At 47.9% G+C, this 14,301-nt stretch overlaps 1 protein-coding gene across 1 annotated transcript in view; it reads right to left on the reverse strand.

Annotated features, from left to right (window-relative positions):
• The window catches only part of BCL2L13 (BCL2 like 13), a 423,025-nt gene that overhangs the window by 324,267 nt on the left and 84,457 nt on the right, over window positions 1–14,301 (reverse strand). Inside the window, exon 2 of the mRNA XM_078673632.1 lies at window positions 7,773–7,945. Coding sequence (XP_078529758.1) covers window positions 7,773–7,893 — 121 coding nt within the window. The 5' untranslated portion in view covers window positions 7,894–7,945. The remainder of the gene's footprint in view (window positions 1–7,772; window positions 7,946–14,301) is intronic.

Genomic DNA, 14,301 nt, shown 5'->3' on the forward strand with positions numbered 1-14,301 from the left:
GGCCTAAGATTAGACATATTGGTCCAAGGGGAGGAGGTGTTCTTCCTAATAGGTCTGACTAGGGACTTTTTCCATTCTTGTGGGACACATCCTGTTGTTAACAAGAGATTCACCAGGCTCTGTATGTGTGAACCAAGTGTTTGCCCCAGCGTTCCCATTAATCTGGCTGGTAGTAGATCGATCGGGCTCCCACTTTTGATGTTATTAGTCAACATCTCAACCTCTGATAAAGAGATCTCAGGAAAGTTCTGGAAGGTATTAGAGTTGGTGGCCACTGCTTGTACTGATGTATGGGCATCCTGACTAGTAGATGGAATGAGTGCCTATCTTTTCATAGATTGCATCAATTTTCTCGGTAAAGAAACTGGAGATATTGTCACAAAGATTTTGGGATGCCATATCCGCACTTTCGCATGCCACAGGTTTTGGAAAGGTGTTAACAATCTGGAAGAGTACTTTCGGATCATTGCCTGCTGCCTCCAATTGCGAGGTAACATGGTTCTTACGAGCAGATCGGATGGCCTTATGATAGATGTTTAACGCCATTTGATATTTCATTTTCTCTCTTTCCAGGTGCGACTTTCTCCATACCTTCTCAGTTTTCCTAGCAGTGCGTTTAAGGCTCCGCAGTTCTTCAGAAAACCATACTTCCTGTTTCCTGGCAGGGTGCTTTTTAAATGTTTTTAGCGGGGCAATCTGCTCCACCGCAGTATGAATAGCCAAATCATATTTTAAAAGGGCAGTATTAATATCGTCAGTAACTAGAATCAATGCTGGTAAAGACGCCGCAAAGTCCAATAAAAGGGCGTAGAGTGCATTCTGAACCCAGTCTGCATAATAAACCCATTTTTTAAACATGAGGGTTAAAAAGTAAAGATGTGCATTGAGTGCGGGGGAGGGGGAGAATAGGAGATGGGGTGTGCAATAGCCCAGAGAGTAAGGTCTGACAGGTACAAGTTACATTTGATTATACATGATTTTCTGCAGTTTTTGGGCCAACAGAGTAACAAGTATTGCTTAAGGTTTATAGAATTTATAATAAATGTGGTTGGTGTAGAACAAGAATGCTCACTGAAATGAGGAAACGGATCCGTAAGCTGGGTAAGCTATAGATGAGACCAGATAAAGTGATACCAATATGTAAGTAAGGAAGCTGTGGGTCAGTTCCGGTAAATCGGTCAAAAGGGTGCTGCATGGATTTGCTCTTGGTCAGGAGTGCATCAGAGGGAGTGTAAATTTCCATACACTAGTTCATAAAACAGAGATGAATGTTGTAAGAGATGCCATGTATAGCAGCTTACAAGTACAAGCCAGGAGAGGTTAAAGGTGAAATGGAGGCTCTTAGCATTTTATCGGTTGTGGTCAAAAATATGACCAGCCCAGAGAATGCTTGGGGGTAAGTCGCTCAGGAGGAAGTAAACCGCTGCCTGAATTGTTTGGGTTCCTGGTTTAATCAATGAATGACAAAATAATTTTCTGTGATCATCAGTTAGTGCTGGGCAAGTGCAGAGAAGATGGGGTAAGCACTCCTGAAATTGATCACAAAGGCGACACTCGCTGGTGGGAGGGAGAGTCGACCAGTGTGGAAGGTGGTCTGATGATGTGACTGTTTCCCAACCTGATGAGGCAGTACTCTATTTTGCAGTGCACGGAGAAAGTGTATGTGAGATATTTCTGCACCTCTTTTGTTGCAACGTCTCAGTACGAGGTGTGCATGTTTTCTGGCCATGAGGGCCTGGCGATCCTGTTCAAATAATTCTTTATGAAGTACCTTGTTGAACACTATTTTGAGGTTCCGATGAGGATAGTTTTGATTCCAGAGATCTGTGTTTTGAGTTTCAGTGCTTCCAGAAAGGCAAGATTACAGGGATTTTGGGGGTCTGGACTGTTTGTTGAGGATATTTGCAGCCAAATTGAATTTTTCAGTGTACCCGCTCTTGCAGCACGTGTTGAATGTAGGCATTGAAGAGTGCTGGCTTTCTGTGCCGAAACGTGCTGTCCTGAACAGCCGATAAAACCTAAGCCACAGTATCCCAAAGGGCATGGGAGAAACAGCCAAGGAAACAAGTTACATTGACTCATCTCAGAGCAAATTCTCTTCTTAACCCCTTCGGGGCTGATTACGAGCTCAGCTCGTCATGAGCGTAACCTACCGTGCGCTCATGACGAGCTGAGCTCGCCATGTAACGCGGTAATTTCAAAATTGCCGCGTACAGCGGGAAAAGCCGCCGCATTGATGCGGTTAAAAGCCTCTATTTTTTTAGGCTCACAGTCAGGGGAGGCGGGCAAGGAAGGCTCTAGGGTTGAACCTGCTGGTGGACATCTCTACCTCCAGGCTTCCTGGAGTGAATTGCTATTTTGGGAAAGAAGGAATGCCAGGTGCAGGATGATTGCGATGAGAAACAGATTTATTATCAGGCAGACTGGAATAAGGATTAGCCCAGGAGCCAAGAAGGTTGTCAGTATCTTATTAAATGATAGCAGTGGCTCAGTGGTAGTCTTGCCAGGTTGCAGAACTTCGGTCAATATGTCAATGTTTAATTCCAAGGTTGGCAATTGTATATCGAACACCTCAGCTGGCCTTCACATCACTGCACTACAGGGAAAGAGGTGCTTTCCTGTGTAGTAGGATCCGAGGAGACAAGGCCAGGGAAGTGTCAAGCCTGCTGGAATCCTGAAGCTCTCTATACCAGTTGTCTTCATAATATTGTGGAATATAATCATCATCACTGTCATCATCACTGTTGTTTTCAGAATCCATGTGAAAAAAGATTTTGTAAAGTCTGGACACGATCGTGAGGTAAGGGCAAGGTATCAGAATCCGAGGAGTTGCCAAGAGGTAGCGTGCGAGTTGGCATGACTTTGGACGTGTCGTGGTGGATTCAGCACGGAGCTGGATAGCATAATAGGATTTATATCCTTGACCAGCGTATGATGTGAGTGCAATTGGCGCAGGAGATGGAGCTGGAACCATAGCATGCATGCCTAACCCAATACACAAGTCCAAGGGGCACAGACCCCACCGAGAGTGGACCCATTGACAGATGTTGGACTAGAGGCCCCTATGGATCTTTGCTGCCCAAAGGTATGGCAGAAGAAACCAGTAAAGGGCCAAAAAATCTCAGCATAGCATCACTGCAGGCTTCTACTTGCTGCGAAGCCGCCAATAGACTTGGAAACAGAGGATGTGTCAGGACCAGACTCCGATCTGCTCTGATGGAGATGGGTTAGCGAGACCAAGAGACACACTGATGCTCTTGCACTCTCTAAGGAGCTAGAGAGTGGCAGGAAGGGGTTGTTTCCCGCTTCAATTTTTTTTGCCAACTTACCCAAGAACTTCAGCTGCTTCGACCTGCTGTGTAAACGATTCCAGGAGCTGGAAGGGGAATTTCCTCTACAACTCAACTAGTCACAGAGTGGAGACACCTTGCGTTAGGAAACGCAGAATTTGGCTTTGCGTTCCTGTATGATGGTCAGGGTCTTCTGGACATGTTCACCACAGAACTTGTAGTCTGGGTCCGACCCCAGGCACCACAGCGACTACTTGAGGGTCCATTATTGACCTCTGTTTGCGACAGCCCCTGCATGGTTTGAACCCTGTGGTTTTAAGGGGTGACATTTCTGATGAACATTAGGTAAATGTTAATTTACAAATCTGGTCAGAGACCAGGTAGAAGATCCGGATGAATGCCTGAAGGCGCACAAAGAAAAGAACGGATATCAGGATGCACGAATGGTGCTTACATGCGTCTCCCCTTGCCATTTCTAGAGCTGAATGACATTTGCAGGAAGCCGCATTATGTCACCCCGCGGAGCATAGGAGAACTTCACAAAACATTTTTGCATCCAGTCTGACACCTGGAGATTAATCACAAGGTGAGACCAAAACAAAGACAATCAGGCAAGGGGGACCAGAGATCTGGATTTTAAAGAGTTAAGAGAAAAAGTGCCAATACATAAGCACTGTTCGCATATGATTGGGGCCTAGGTGCATTTTCAGTCAAACCACGACGAAGCGTGGATCAGATACCCCACATGGTTTGTCCCAGTAAAAGTTTTACACTCTGACTTAGTGTCTGAAATGGAAGTCAAAATCCTCTGGAGGGGAAAGGCTGCAGACTGTATCCGAGGTAGTCTTCTCAAAGCGGAATAGCCGATGGACAAGGCCCAGCTGAAGCCACTGGTTCTGGCAGGAAAGGTCCAGAGTGGAAAAAGTTAAAATTTTGAACCCAGGGAAGCCCTTTCATCCGTCATATACTTTTCGTGCCTTCGCTCGGTGAAGATTTCTTCATTGAGGCTCAGTCTCCTTTTTAGAGCTCAGCATCCTTCAGAAGCAAAACAGGCTATTTCCGGGAAGGTCGCCGGAAGACAGATAAGCTTCCTGCCAGGGCCCACTCAACAGGCTTCGCGAGCAGCAAAAAAGCTTAGGACCAACTGAATTTACTTGCCCGGCGAGGTGGACCTTTGGACAATTTACTTCGGTGGTTGGTCCTGATTCTCTGAAGTTCAAAACTTTTCTGGAGGAGTCCAGCTGGACACAGCGAAGGGTCCCAGGACCACAGGGACAGCGGTAAGGAGTCAGAACGTACACCAGCAGCAGCCAACAGCGGGGTCCAGTCAGGGCTCAGGTGCCACTAGTCAGGTGGACACTTAAGCACAGCAGCCTCCTCCAGCTTATTGTATTCATATAGCTACACAGCAGGTCAGCCAACCGACCCTTTATCTTGGGTACCAGTGGGAGCAGATCCAGCCCATGAGGTCTTCTTACAGGTCTCAAACAGCAGGACAGTCCTTGTGTTCTTCCACAGGTCCAGAAAGTGTTTTTGCAGAGCTGAAGGTGAGGTCCCTTTTGTACAGTTCAGTAGCCACCAGTGGGTGAGCTTGACTCATGGACACTCCCAAACAAATGGACAAAAATGTTTCAGGTGATAACCTTACCCCCCCCTTTTGCAGCACATCCGGTGTGATATACTACAAACTGGGCCAGAATGCATTATGTTGAGGGTAATCCTAGATGGCACATGCCTTCTGCCCCTGGAAGAAGTCTTGTGCCAGGAAGGGGTCTGTTAAGGGAAAGGAGCAAACCGGTTCTGGGATCAGCTCCCACTTGACTAGTGCCCAATTGGTTACCCAGGCTTGGTACAAGCTGGCCGTGAGGTAGTCTGCAATCTCTGGAAGATGAACTAAGAGTCAAGGGACAGTGTCTGGCAGTGAGCAGCGGCATGGGGTTTATGGTCTGCTTTGGAGCGATGGGTGCAGAAGCGGGGGTCGCCGCTGTGGTAAAAATAGATTTGGAAGGAAGGTTTATGAGTTATGGAGACCACCCAGGCTCTATAGCAAAACCTTCCCTGGTGTCTGGGATGAATATGGGATACATTAAATGCTCAACGAGCTTAGTGGTCCATGATAGCCCCTGAAAGGGCAATCACAAAAGCGGGCGAGCCAGGCACAAAAGTGAGACAAGCAATTTTGTTCATTTATTCACTAAAATCCTCCAGCCTGCAAAGGCTTTAAAGGAATGCTGTATGGTAATATGAAGTATTGCAAGTAAATGGCATGGGAATGTATATGCATCTGTGTGGAAGCAAAGAACTGTAGAATAATATTGGTTTAGGTGAAAAGGTCAAGTTACAGTTGCACTCACAAGCCAGTGCTAAAGATCCATGCTATGTTGGTTAATGACTGCCCTCCTCCCATCTGGGTTGCTGCCAGAGAAAAACAACACAAGTTATCCAGTTATCTAAGACACTTAAATGGCATAGTGATGTCATGTGAGCCCCTGGAAGTTCAAGATCAGGCAACTGGCTAAATAAAATAATCACAGCTATGTTGAGGGCAAGCACTTTTTTGTGAAAGCACACAGCTTCTGCCAAAACAAAACATGTACTGAATGGAAATATATAAGGGTGCACTTCTGATGATATAGTACCAGTTAGTAATGGGCCATGATGAAAACAAAGCAATGTTGTGAAAGGAGGCAAAAATTACTTGGGCTTGTTAATTCGGAGTTTGTCACAGGTTTTCAGTACGAGGCAGGATTCCCACATAAAGACAATGAAAGTGGATGAATGCTAAGCAAGATATTCAACAGAAGCTAGATAATGCCTCAAAATGGGAAACTCTTCCCAGCCACCCTTTTCCCCCTAAATTATTCATAGCACGCAGATCGTTTTAAGAATCTTTGTATCATTTTGACCTATCTACGTTTATAAAGAATTCTGAATTAAAATGCGAGTTTTCGCACCAGAAAAACAAAGAGGTGGCTTCATCATGGTTTCAAACAATTCTCATGGGTAAAAACCCACAGGACACAGAACTGCTCGTTTTAAAACAAAATGCAGAGAAAGGTACCCTTTAGGGCAGCGTAGGCCAGGCAGTAGACAAGAAACAGAGGAGCAGGAGACGTGTGGCCTCCTTCCAGGGCAGCCTGTGCTATTGTTATGCACAGCGTCCAGCTCTTAAATGACCACAGATGCAGCTACTGCCACCAGGCTGGTTCACCCCTGCAACCTGCATGCAGTGCATCCCTCCTGTTCACCGTTCTCCAACTGTCCTCCGACCTTGCCAATGTCACCTGTTTCTCAACCATTGCATATGACATTTCTGCTGCGCCCACTGCCCCCCACCTTATGAACATCTATCATGCTTGCTAGACTTGTTGGACTGAATGTGGTGTGGAAATGGGGACACACTTGGTGCCATGCTTGACAAGCTTCCGCCACAGCATGCCTGTTCATGAAGTTTCAGGGGTAGGAGCATGTCGCCTCCCACCACCTATGGTCCATGCCTTCTGTGTTTGGGCCGTAGCAGGCTTACAATTCTGTCTACAGTACCTTGTGTTTGAGGTGCAGGAATATAAATGTTATCGGTCACGTTCTCCGCTTGTCATTGGGGTTAGGTTTGTGCTAGTTTGTTGCTACGACATGCACGGTTCCTGTTCTCCCACAGAAGAGCAGAGATTGCATCAGAGGAGAACCAACAGACTGCAGACTAAAGTTACCCGAGCTAGGCCGCCCTACGTAGTGCACAAGAATTCGCTGGAGTCAAGTTTCTAATTCTTGAAAGAAATTAGTGACTAAAAATATGGCCGAAAGAGGTCCGCAACAAGCTAAACAATTGTGGGACTAAATGCTGGGAGGGAGAAGGTGGACCAACATCTTAAGCATGTGGATTTTTAAACACAGACTTTCAAAGCCTTTGCAAGTCCTCCCAACAGCAATGTACTGTATGCTTGTCGAGGGTTATTAGACCTGTACATTCCCGAATTTGTTTTTTTCCAGATGAGCATGGTGGCATAAAGACTTCTGATGCAAATGATGAACCTCCAGAGATGCACAGAGATCCAGCAGAGGCAGTGCTGATCAGAGTTCATGACACAGGAAATGGGTAGGTCTGCCATACTATCATGGCTGATCTGGATGTTGTAAAAACCTACAATGCAATGTCAACTGCAGCACTGCTTCAGAAGGTGCTGGATATGATTCTGAAGAATTGAAAGCAGTGTTGTGTGTACTTTGAGTCACAGCTAGGGGAACATGTTATGTGATATATCAAAGGCAATGCCAGAGTACAAGGACACAACAATCAGGCTTATAATGTGCATGCAATTATTGCATTCCTTCTCAGCAACTCTGAAATGCTGACTCCTGATTTTCACAAGCTAGGGTAATAAAAAACGGAAAAACCACCACCGCAATAAACACGAAATAAACACTGTAAACCAGAACTCCTACATATGAGGCAGATAAGTAAATATACAACTGCAGCCGTACCTTGGGTAAGAGGAGGTTGGTGCTCTTGCGGCTTCTCTTGTGAGACGAGTCCTAGGTAACTGAGAACGACATACTTTGTTTCAAAGTGAAATCCCACAGGTACAGCTGAAGAGGTCGCCATTGGTGTTTCTGTGCAGAGTTAGGGGCACCGCAGAGCAGCAGAAAGATGCAAGCTGGAGGATTAAAGCAAATAAATAAAGTGTTAAGGTACAGCAATCTTGTCTATTCATAGGGAATAATCAAACCTTCATATCTGTATTTCCGATTAACTACAAACCGAATTCTCTTTTGGACTGTTTAAGTAGGTCTTTTTACCTCGGTTTCTCCTTCTACCTTTGCAAGTGTACTTTTTAATAGCCTCCAATGACAAACTGCCAAACCCACCAGTGGATGTCCCCCCAGTTCAGACAGTAGCTGTCAAAAACTCATGTCAGATGCACCTTGAATTTATTATTTACAATACAGATGGTTATGCTCTCAGGTGGTTTACCTTCCTGGGGACCACGACAAGCTAACATTCTCAAATGGGGCATTGTGATGAATCTTGTGAACATGGCTCTAAGTGTGACAGGTGAGGTAGGTAGAACTTACCTCAGAGAAAACAAGAAAAGCAGTTTTCAATCAGGATAAAGCAGCAACGCCGCACGTATCGGGACCTGCTAGTGAGCCAGAAATGATGTATGTGTGCTTGCTAAACATAAGAGGACAAGGGCAAATGGACTTGAACCACATTAAGCTGAGTGATGACTTACCGTGGGCAGGGCAGCGAAGAGACAGTGACGGAGTCGGAGAGAAAGAAATTGGCATGCACATTGTTCTCTTTGGGGCATCCTTTCCTAACATGGCATGTAGGAGAGCACAGTAAGCAAATTTAGGTGAGAACAAGTAGGGTAGTTGCTGATGGTTTTCTTAGTTTAGACAAATAGAGGGCTTTGACAATGGTGTAGCAGCAGGAAACGTACCTGAATGTTGTCTAACAGGAAGGTGAGGCAAGGTGAACATTAAAAGTAGCCTGTGTGACTCAATAAGGCTCTCCTGCCCTGTCTCAAGCATCAACCTTTCTGAACATTTGTTATCAGAGATTATGGTCAAAGGCCGTAAAATCGCAACTATAATCCAGACAATGTTGGTGGACATGCCCGTGATACAGGGGGTATACACACCAATGGAGGTGGGTCAATAAACTGCATCTCAATACAGGCTGGAATGCAGATAGTTTATTACATATAGCATAGACAGGCAGAAGGTTGGGTTTTGGGTAAGCTACCAAACAGAGGCTGTTGAAGGAGTAAAAGAACCTAAACATAGGGCCAAAAGCACCATAGAAATCAGCTATGTTGCTGCCTTTATATCTCAGTGCCTGAGGAGTCGCTTAGGGAGCTGCTCACGGGTGGCTGAGGAAGGATGGCCGATATTAATGTATTTATTTAATTGGGTTGATGATTCTTTATATGTATGTGGGTGTTTGTGTTCTTCCTCCTCTCCAAAATCAAGACAAACAGCATTCTAAATTAGATACAAATAACAAGCATAACCCGAAGCCTACATCAGTTTTGGGACAGATACAAACAATTTTAAGTTTAATATTACAAAAATAACATTTGAGGAAGTGGAAGGTACAGCGGGGTATCAGAGTGAGCCTGGAGACAATAGCCCAGACGGCTGGGCGAGAGGATCGGAGAAGGCCAAGATAGCCAAGGGGGCTTCCAGGGCCCAGAGGTCAAGAGTGACTATCCCGAGCTGACCTGTATCTCCAGAATAGGCAGGGGGCCTGCAGGATCAACAGGTTTCCAAGCTACTCGTCGGGAGTAGAGGCCTCAGACACAGAAAAATTCATGGAGTAGTAGCTGAGATCCTGGGTCCCCAGAGATGCACTGTCACAGTGGATCGTAGTGGAGCGGGCACATACATCGCTGGCCAGGAGGCCTCCACCAGGGGCTCCACCCCATCTGCTGATCGCCCGGCTGTTTAACAATAGAGATAGAGATACTATACTTGGAGAATCCGGGAAAAACTCTGATCTCTGGTTTGATAACTCCCCTATTATGATTTTACAGACAATACAAGGGCAGTTCAACAGTCAAGGCAGTCCTTTGACGAAATTAAGCAAATGGTCTGAGCCCTCAATTTTCCATATCAGTTGCTCTTTCCTGCGAAACTGAAAGTGATTTTTAAATTCACAGCCCACTTTTTCGATACCCCGAGCAAGCATTGGAATGGTTGACGGAGAGAAGAGAACTCCATCGGCAGAGTGGATCTAAGGACAATGAAACCAGAGAATCCAAGGTGGCTCTTCGCCAAGACCCGAAGTCAACGAGGAGAAAGATTATACAAAATCTAGGAGGAACCGTGCCTATACCTGTGGCTGTGGCTGTAGAGATTCCGCTCGGTCAGAAACTGAGCAGTGGTGTTGCTGGAGAGTAACAAGTGGCCAAAAAGAGTGGAAAAGGCGAACTCTGCTACACCCCCAGATGACAACAACACTGCTCCTCTGTTACGAGGCACCCACCTGTGGTTGTTTTGAGTGGGCAGTGGACTGTCCAGGTGGGGGAACAGGCTAGTCCAGAATAAAGTACAAAAATTTGATGAGAGTCCGATCTGTTATCCTGTACAGGAGAAGGATCCTTAAATTAAGCAATTGTAACTTCCTTTTCTTTGGTGTTCTATGGTTGAAGGGCTTCAAGTGTAGATACTAGCTGAATAAAAGGGTGGGGGGAACAGACCTTTCACAAGGGAAAGTGGGTAGTTAAATCCTATACATAGGAATTGTGAAAATGGTTGTATATGTAGTAAGCGTTTGGCACAGCATGGCACACGATCACTTGAGGGTACCTCGACAGGGCCATGGAGGGAGACCCCCTACTGTGAAATTCACCACAAATGGAGCCCTAGGGGGCAAAAACTACTCCAGATGGCCACACAACATAGTGATGCACGGACAGTCCTCTTGAGGAACGTCAATGGAATGGGATGCAAAATTAAATGGGGCGTGGTCACGCAATGTATCAGTATACAGTCTCCAGACCAGCTGCTCCTACAGAAAACACACCATATGTGGAATACATACTGGTGCCTCCAAAGGGGTAAATACACCATGCTGGCCCACTCAGGATTCACAAGAGGTTCCCAGGGTGTACCGGTCCTCGCAAGTAAGTCTCCTCATTTATTTAATGACCCTCTGTGGGTAGACCCAGGTGGGATGATACGTGGCAGTGAGTTGAGAGTGGGGCAGGAAGAAAAGATTCTCATAGTGAACATGTATGCCCCTCCCAGGCTTCAGAGCTGGGTCCTGGAGGCACTGGGCCCCCTCCCGCTAGATATACCTAGCAATCTACACATTACGGGAGGAAACTAAAGAGGGCATGGACAGGGACATGGATAGGTACCCACCTCAGCCAATACAATCAAGAGCCCCTACTGCACTTGCACTATTTGCCCTCGCATTGGGCATGGGAGACATTTGTGGAGATCTCCACCCTAATGATAGACAACACTCATTCCTCTACGGGGCCTATGGGACCCTAAAGCCACTGGATTACATATGCCTTCCTATAACAATAAGGGACTGGGTGAGATGTATGCACTATTTAGCCCCGGGTAGCTCGTCACTGCTGGTACACCTGGGTGCCCAACCAAGTGACCCGACTCAAATCTAGCGTCTCAACGCCTGGCCTCGGAGAGACACGGTGATAGCTGAAACCCCAAGGGTAGACACCCAAATATACTTCAATGAAAAAGAAGGATCAGTGGTCTGACCGATCACCCTCTGGGAAACGTATAAAACGGTGTTACGGGATGAGCCCAGACTATCATTGTTCAGAAAAAGAAACAAAAGAAAGAGCGGGCGCTCCAGTAGAAACGCAAGCTCCTTCAACTGGATAAGGCCTGGCAGAGAGTGGTAGCCAGGTGACACCTGCTCCTGGGGCCAGCAAGGCAGCAGAAACATAATCATGTGATCCAGACGGCACGTCAGCACTACCTGGGAGTTTAACAGAGACTATATGACCCTGGGGACAAGGTGGGTCGCCTCCTTGCATGATTTGGGAAAAGGGAGGAGGAAGTGCAGAGGGTGGCTGAGCAGCCGACAACCACTGGGGCAACGGTTTGCACTGACAGTGATATAACCCAGGTATTTGATAACTAATACCAAACACTCTATGCGACCCGCAGGAGGCACACGGATCAAGACACTGAGACCTTCCTTTGGGCGATGCCGGTCACAGTCCTTGAAGCAGATAGTAGGGAGGAATTGGAAAGAGACCTCAGGCACAACCGAACGGAACTAACCCGGATGACCACGAGAACCTGGGATAAGACTAACAGGGACCAAGGGTAGAAGGGCAGACTTACTCTAGACAATCACAGTGGAAAGCCACTCCCTTGGCCAAAGTGGGCATACTCAACAGGTTTCGCTACTGGGAACAAATTGGTATACAGACAGTTCATGACATGTTGAAGGGGGGACCTCAAGACGTTTGAGGCACTCAAACAAAAATACGCCTTAGCCCCTAATCCGAGAATATGATGTATGCAACACTCTCATGCCCTCAGGGTGGAGGGGGATATTGGGCAAAGAGCTTCCAGACTTCAGTCCACTCGAGAGTTAGGTCCTGAGGAGTGAAATTACCCACTTGGCAGTATCTCAGGTATATCATACCATTCTCAATAATACCACAAGTTAGGGAAACTCCAGGAAAGATGGGAGTCAGAAGTATGACCCCTAGAAAATATTGATTGGAGGCAGCGCGGATGCACCCCAGGGAGATGCTATTCAGGCCAGACTGGGACAGATTCAATTACATATCCTACACAGGGCCTACTATAACAGACCCCACTTACATAAAATGGAGAGGGCCGATAGCCCACTATGCCTTCAGTGCGGGTCGGGGGTACCTTTTGGCATACAATATGGGATGGCTCAAAAATATGCCCTCGCTGGAATGAGGTTGCCACTAAGCTAGAAGCTGTTTTGGAAGTTGTTGGACCCGGTCCTTTGGGCAGGTTTACCCCGTGACTTTTTGCTTTTTCCTAGCCTGTTTTTGGAACCTGGGTTGGTGATTTTAGGCCTCTGCGCACTTTTTCACTGTGGTACAGTGTAAAGTGCGTGTGCTTTCTGTGTATGGATGGTGAGCGCCCTGCCCTCCCATAGGAATGAATGGGAAATATGTATGCCCATGGTAGATTCCTAATGCATGGGGAGTGCAGGGGCGAGTTTGATATGTATGAACTCGTGAGAATGAATGCTGCAGAATGGTGAATGCGGCATGGCTGTGTGTAGTCTAGAAGCGCCACTTTTAGAAGTTGGCATAATTGTGTAGTGAGTCTGCTAGCACGTGATTGGCTGATGGGCCTGGCCCAGGCATGCCTGGGCCTGTTGGTAGATGGACTGTCTGGTTTGAGTAGAACAGGGTCTGCAGGGTCTGCAAGGCCCCGGAGGAGGGGGTAGATGAAAGGCCCCTCTGCTGTCAGGGATGGGAGGAAAGAGCATCTGGTGGTGCCGGGCTGTGCCTGTCGCCCACCCTGCTGGCTCTCCATCCTGGCGGCCCACTGTCACCTCTGGCCCTGAAGCTGTCAGGGAGACGTAAACCAGAAACATTCCAGTACTCAGGGCCCCTTGCACGAAAGCTTCAAAGTACTTCAAAGGCATTTCTGTGTATAAGAAGGGACGGTGTCTCCTTCCAAAATGTTCTTGTTCTAGCTCTTGTGGCTGACTTGGATCTACCAGGGGTGGGCGCTGCCCAGCCCCTGGGTGCCTGGATTCCTGGACTCCTGGGGGACCCTTCTGCCCTGCCTGGGCTGAAGGGGGGACTTGGCTTTGCCCCTGGGGAAGCTCTGGGACCCTGGCAGCATGGAGAAGCTGCCTTTTCCTGGGGAGAGCGCTGGAGTTGATTTCTAGCGCCTGGAGGCGCTGGGCTTCCCCCTGAGCGCCTGGGAGCGCTCTGCCTGCTGTCTAGAGCTCTGGGGCGCTTAATTTCCCCCACGCGCTTGAGAGCGCCTTTTCTGGACTTTCTAGCGCTTAGGAGCGCTTTTCCTGCTTGTTTATAGCGCTGGATGCGCTGAGGATTCCTGCCTGCATGGATATAATTATCTACGAGTGCCCACCTCGATCTGTCGCGGAGGAAAACAAACCGCGAAGGGGCCGCGACCGGATTGGCCGAGACCCGAGGAGAGCCGTGCTCTGATTGGCCCGTGGATCGGCGAGGCCGCGCTGCCATTGGTTGGCGGCCTCGCGTCATGAGGGGCTCGGCGCAGGAGCCGCGACGTGATTGGCTGGGCCGCGCCGAGGAAGAAGGAAGATGGCGCTGCCTGCTGGCGGGTCGGCCGGGCTCCCGTGAGCTAAGGGAGCCCGGCGGCATCTGAGGAGACGCATGGTGGCCGGTTAACAGGGCTCCCGTGTGCCGAGGGAGCCCTGCAACGGGAGAAGAGACTGCCCGGGAGCCTGGCTGGCTCCACTCTGCGTCCCGGTCCCGAGACGGGGGACCGTGCCAAGAGAGGAGAGTCTGCGAGGAGCAGGAGCTCCTCCGTTGCC

This window comes from Lissotriton helveticus, chromosome 1_1 (assembly GCF_964261635.1).
Source record: "Lissotriton helveticus chromosome 1_1, aLisHel1.1, whole genome shotgun sequence".
NCBI classification, from domain to species: domain Eukaryota; kingdom Metazoa; phylum Chordata; class Amphibia; order Caudata; family Salamandridae; genus Lissotriton; species Lissotriton helveticus.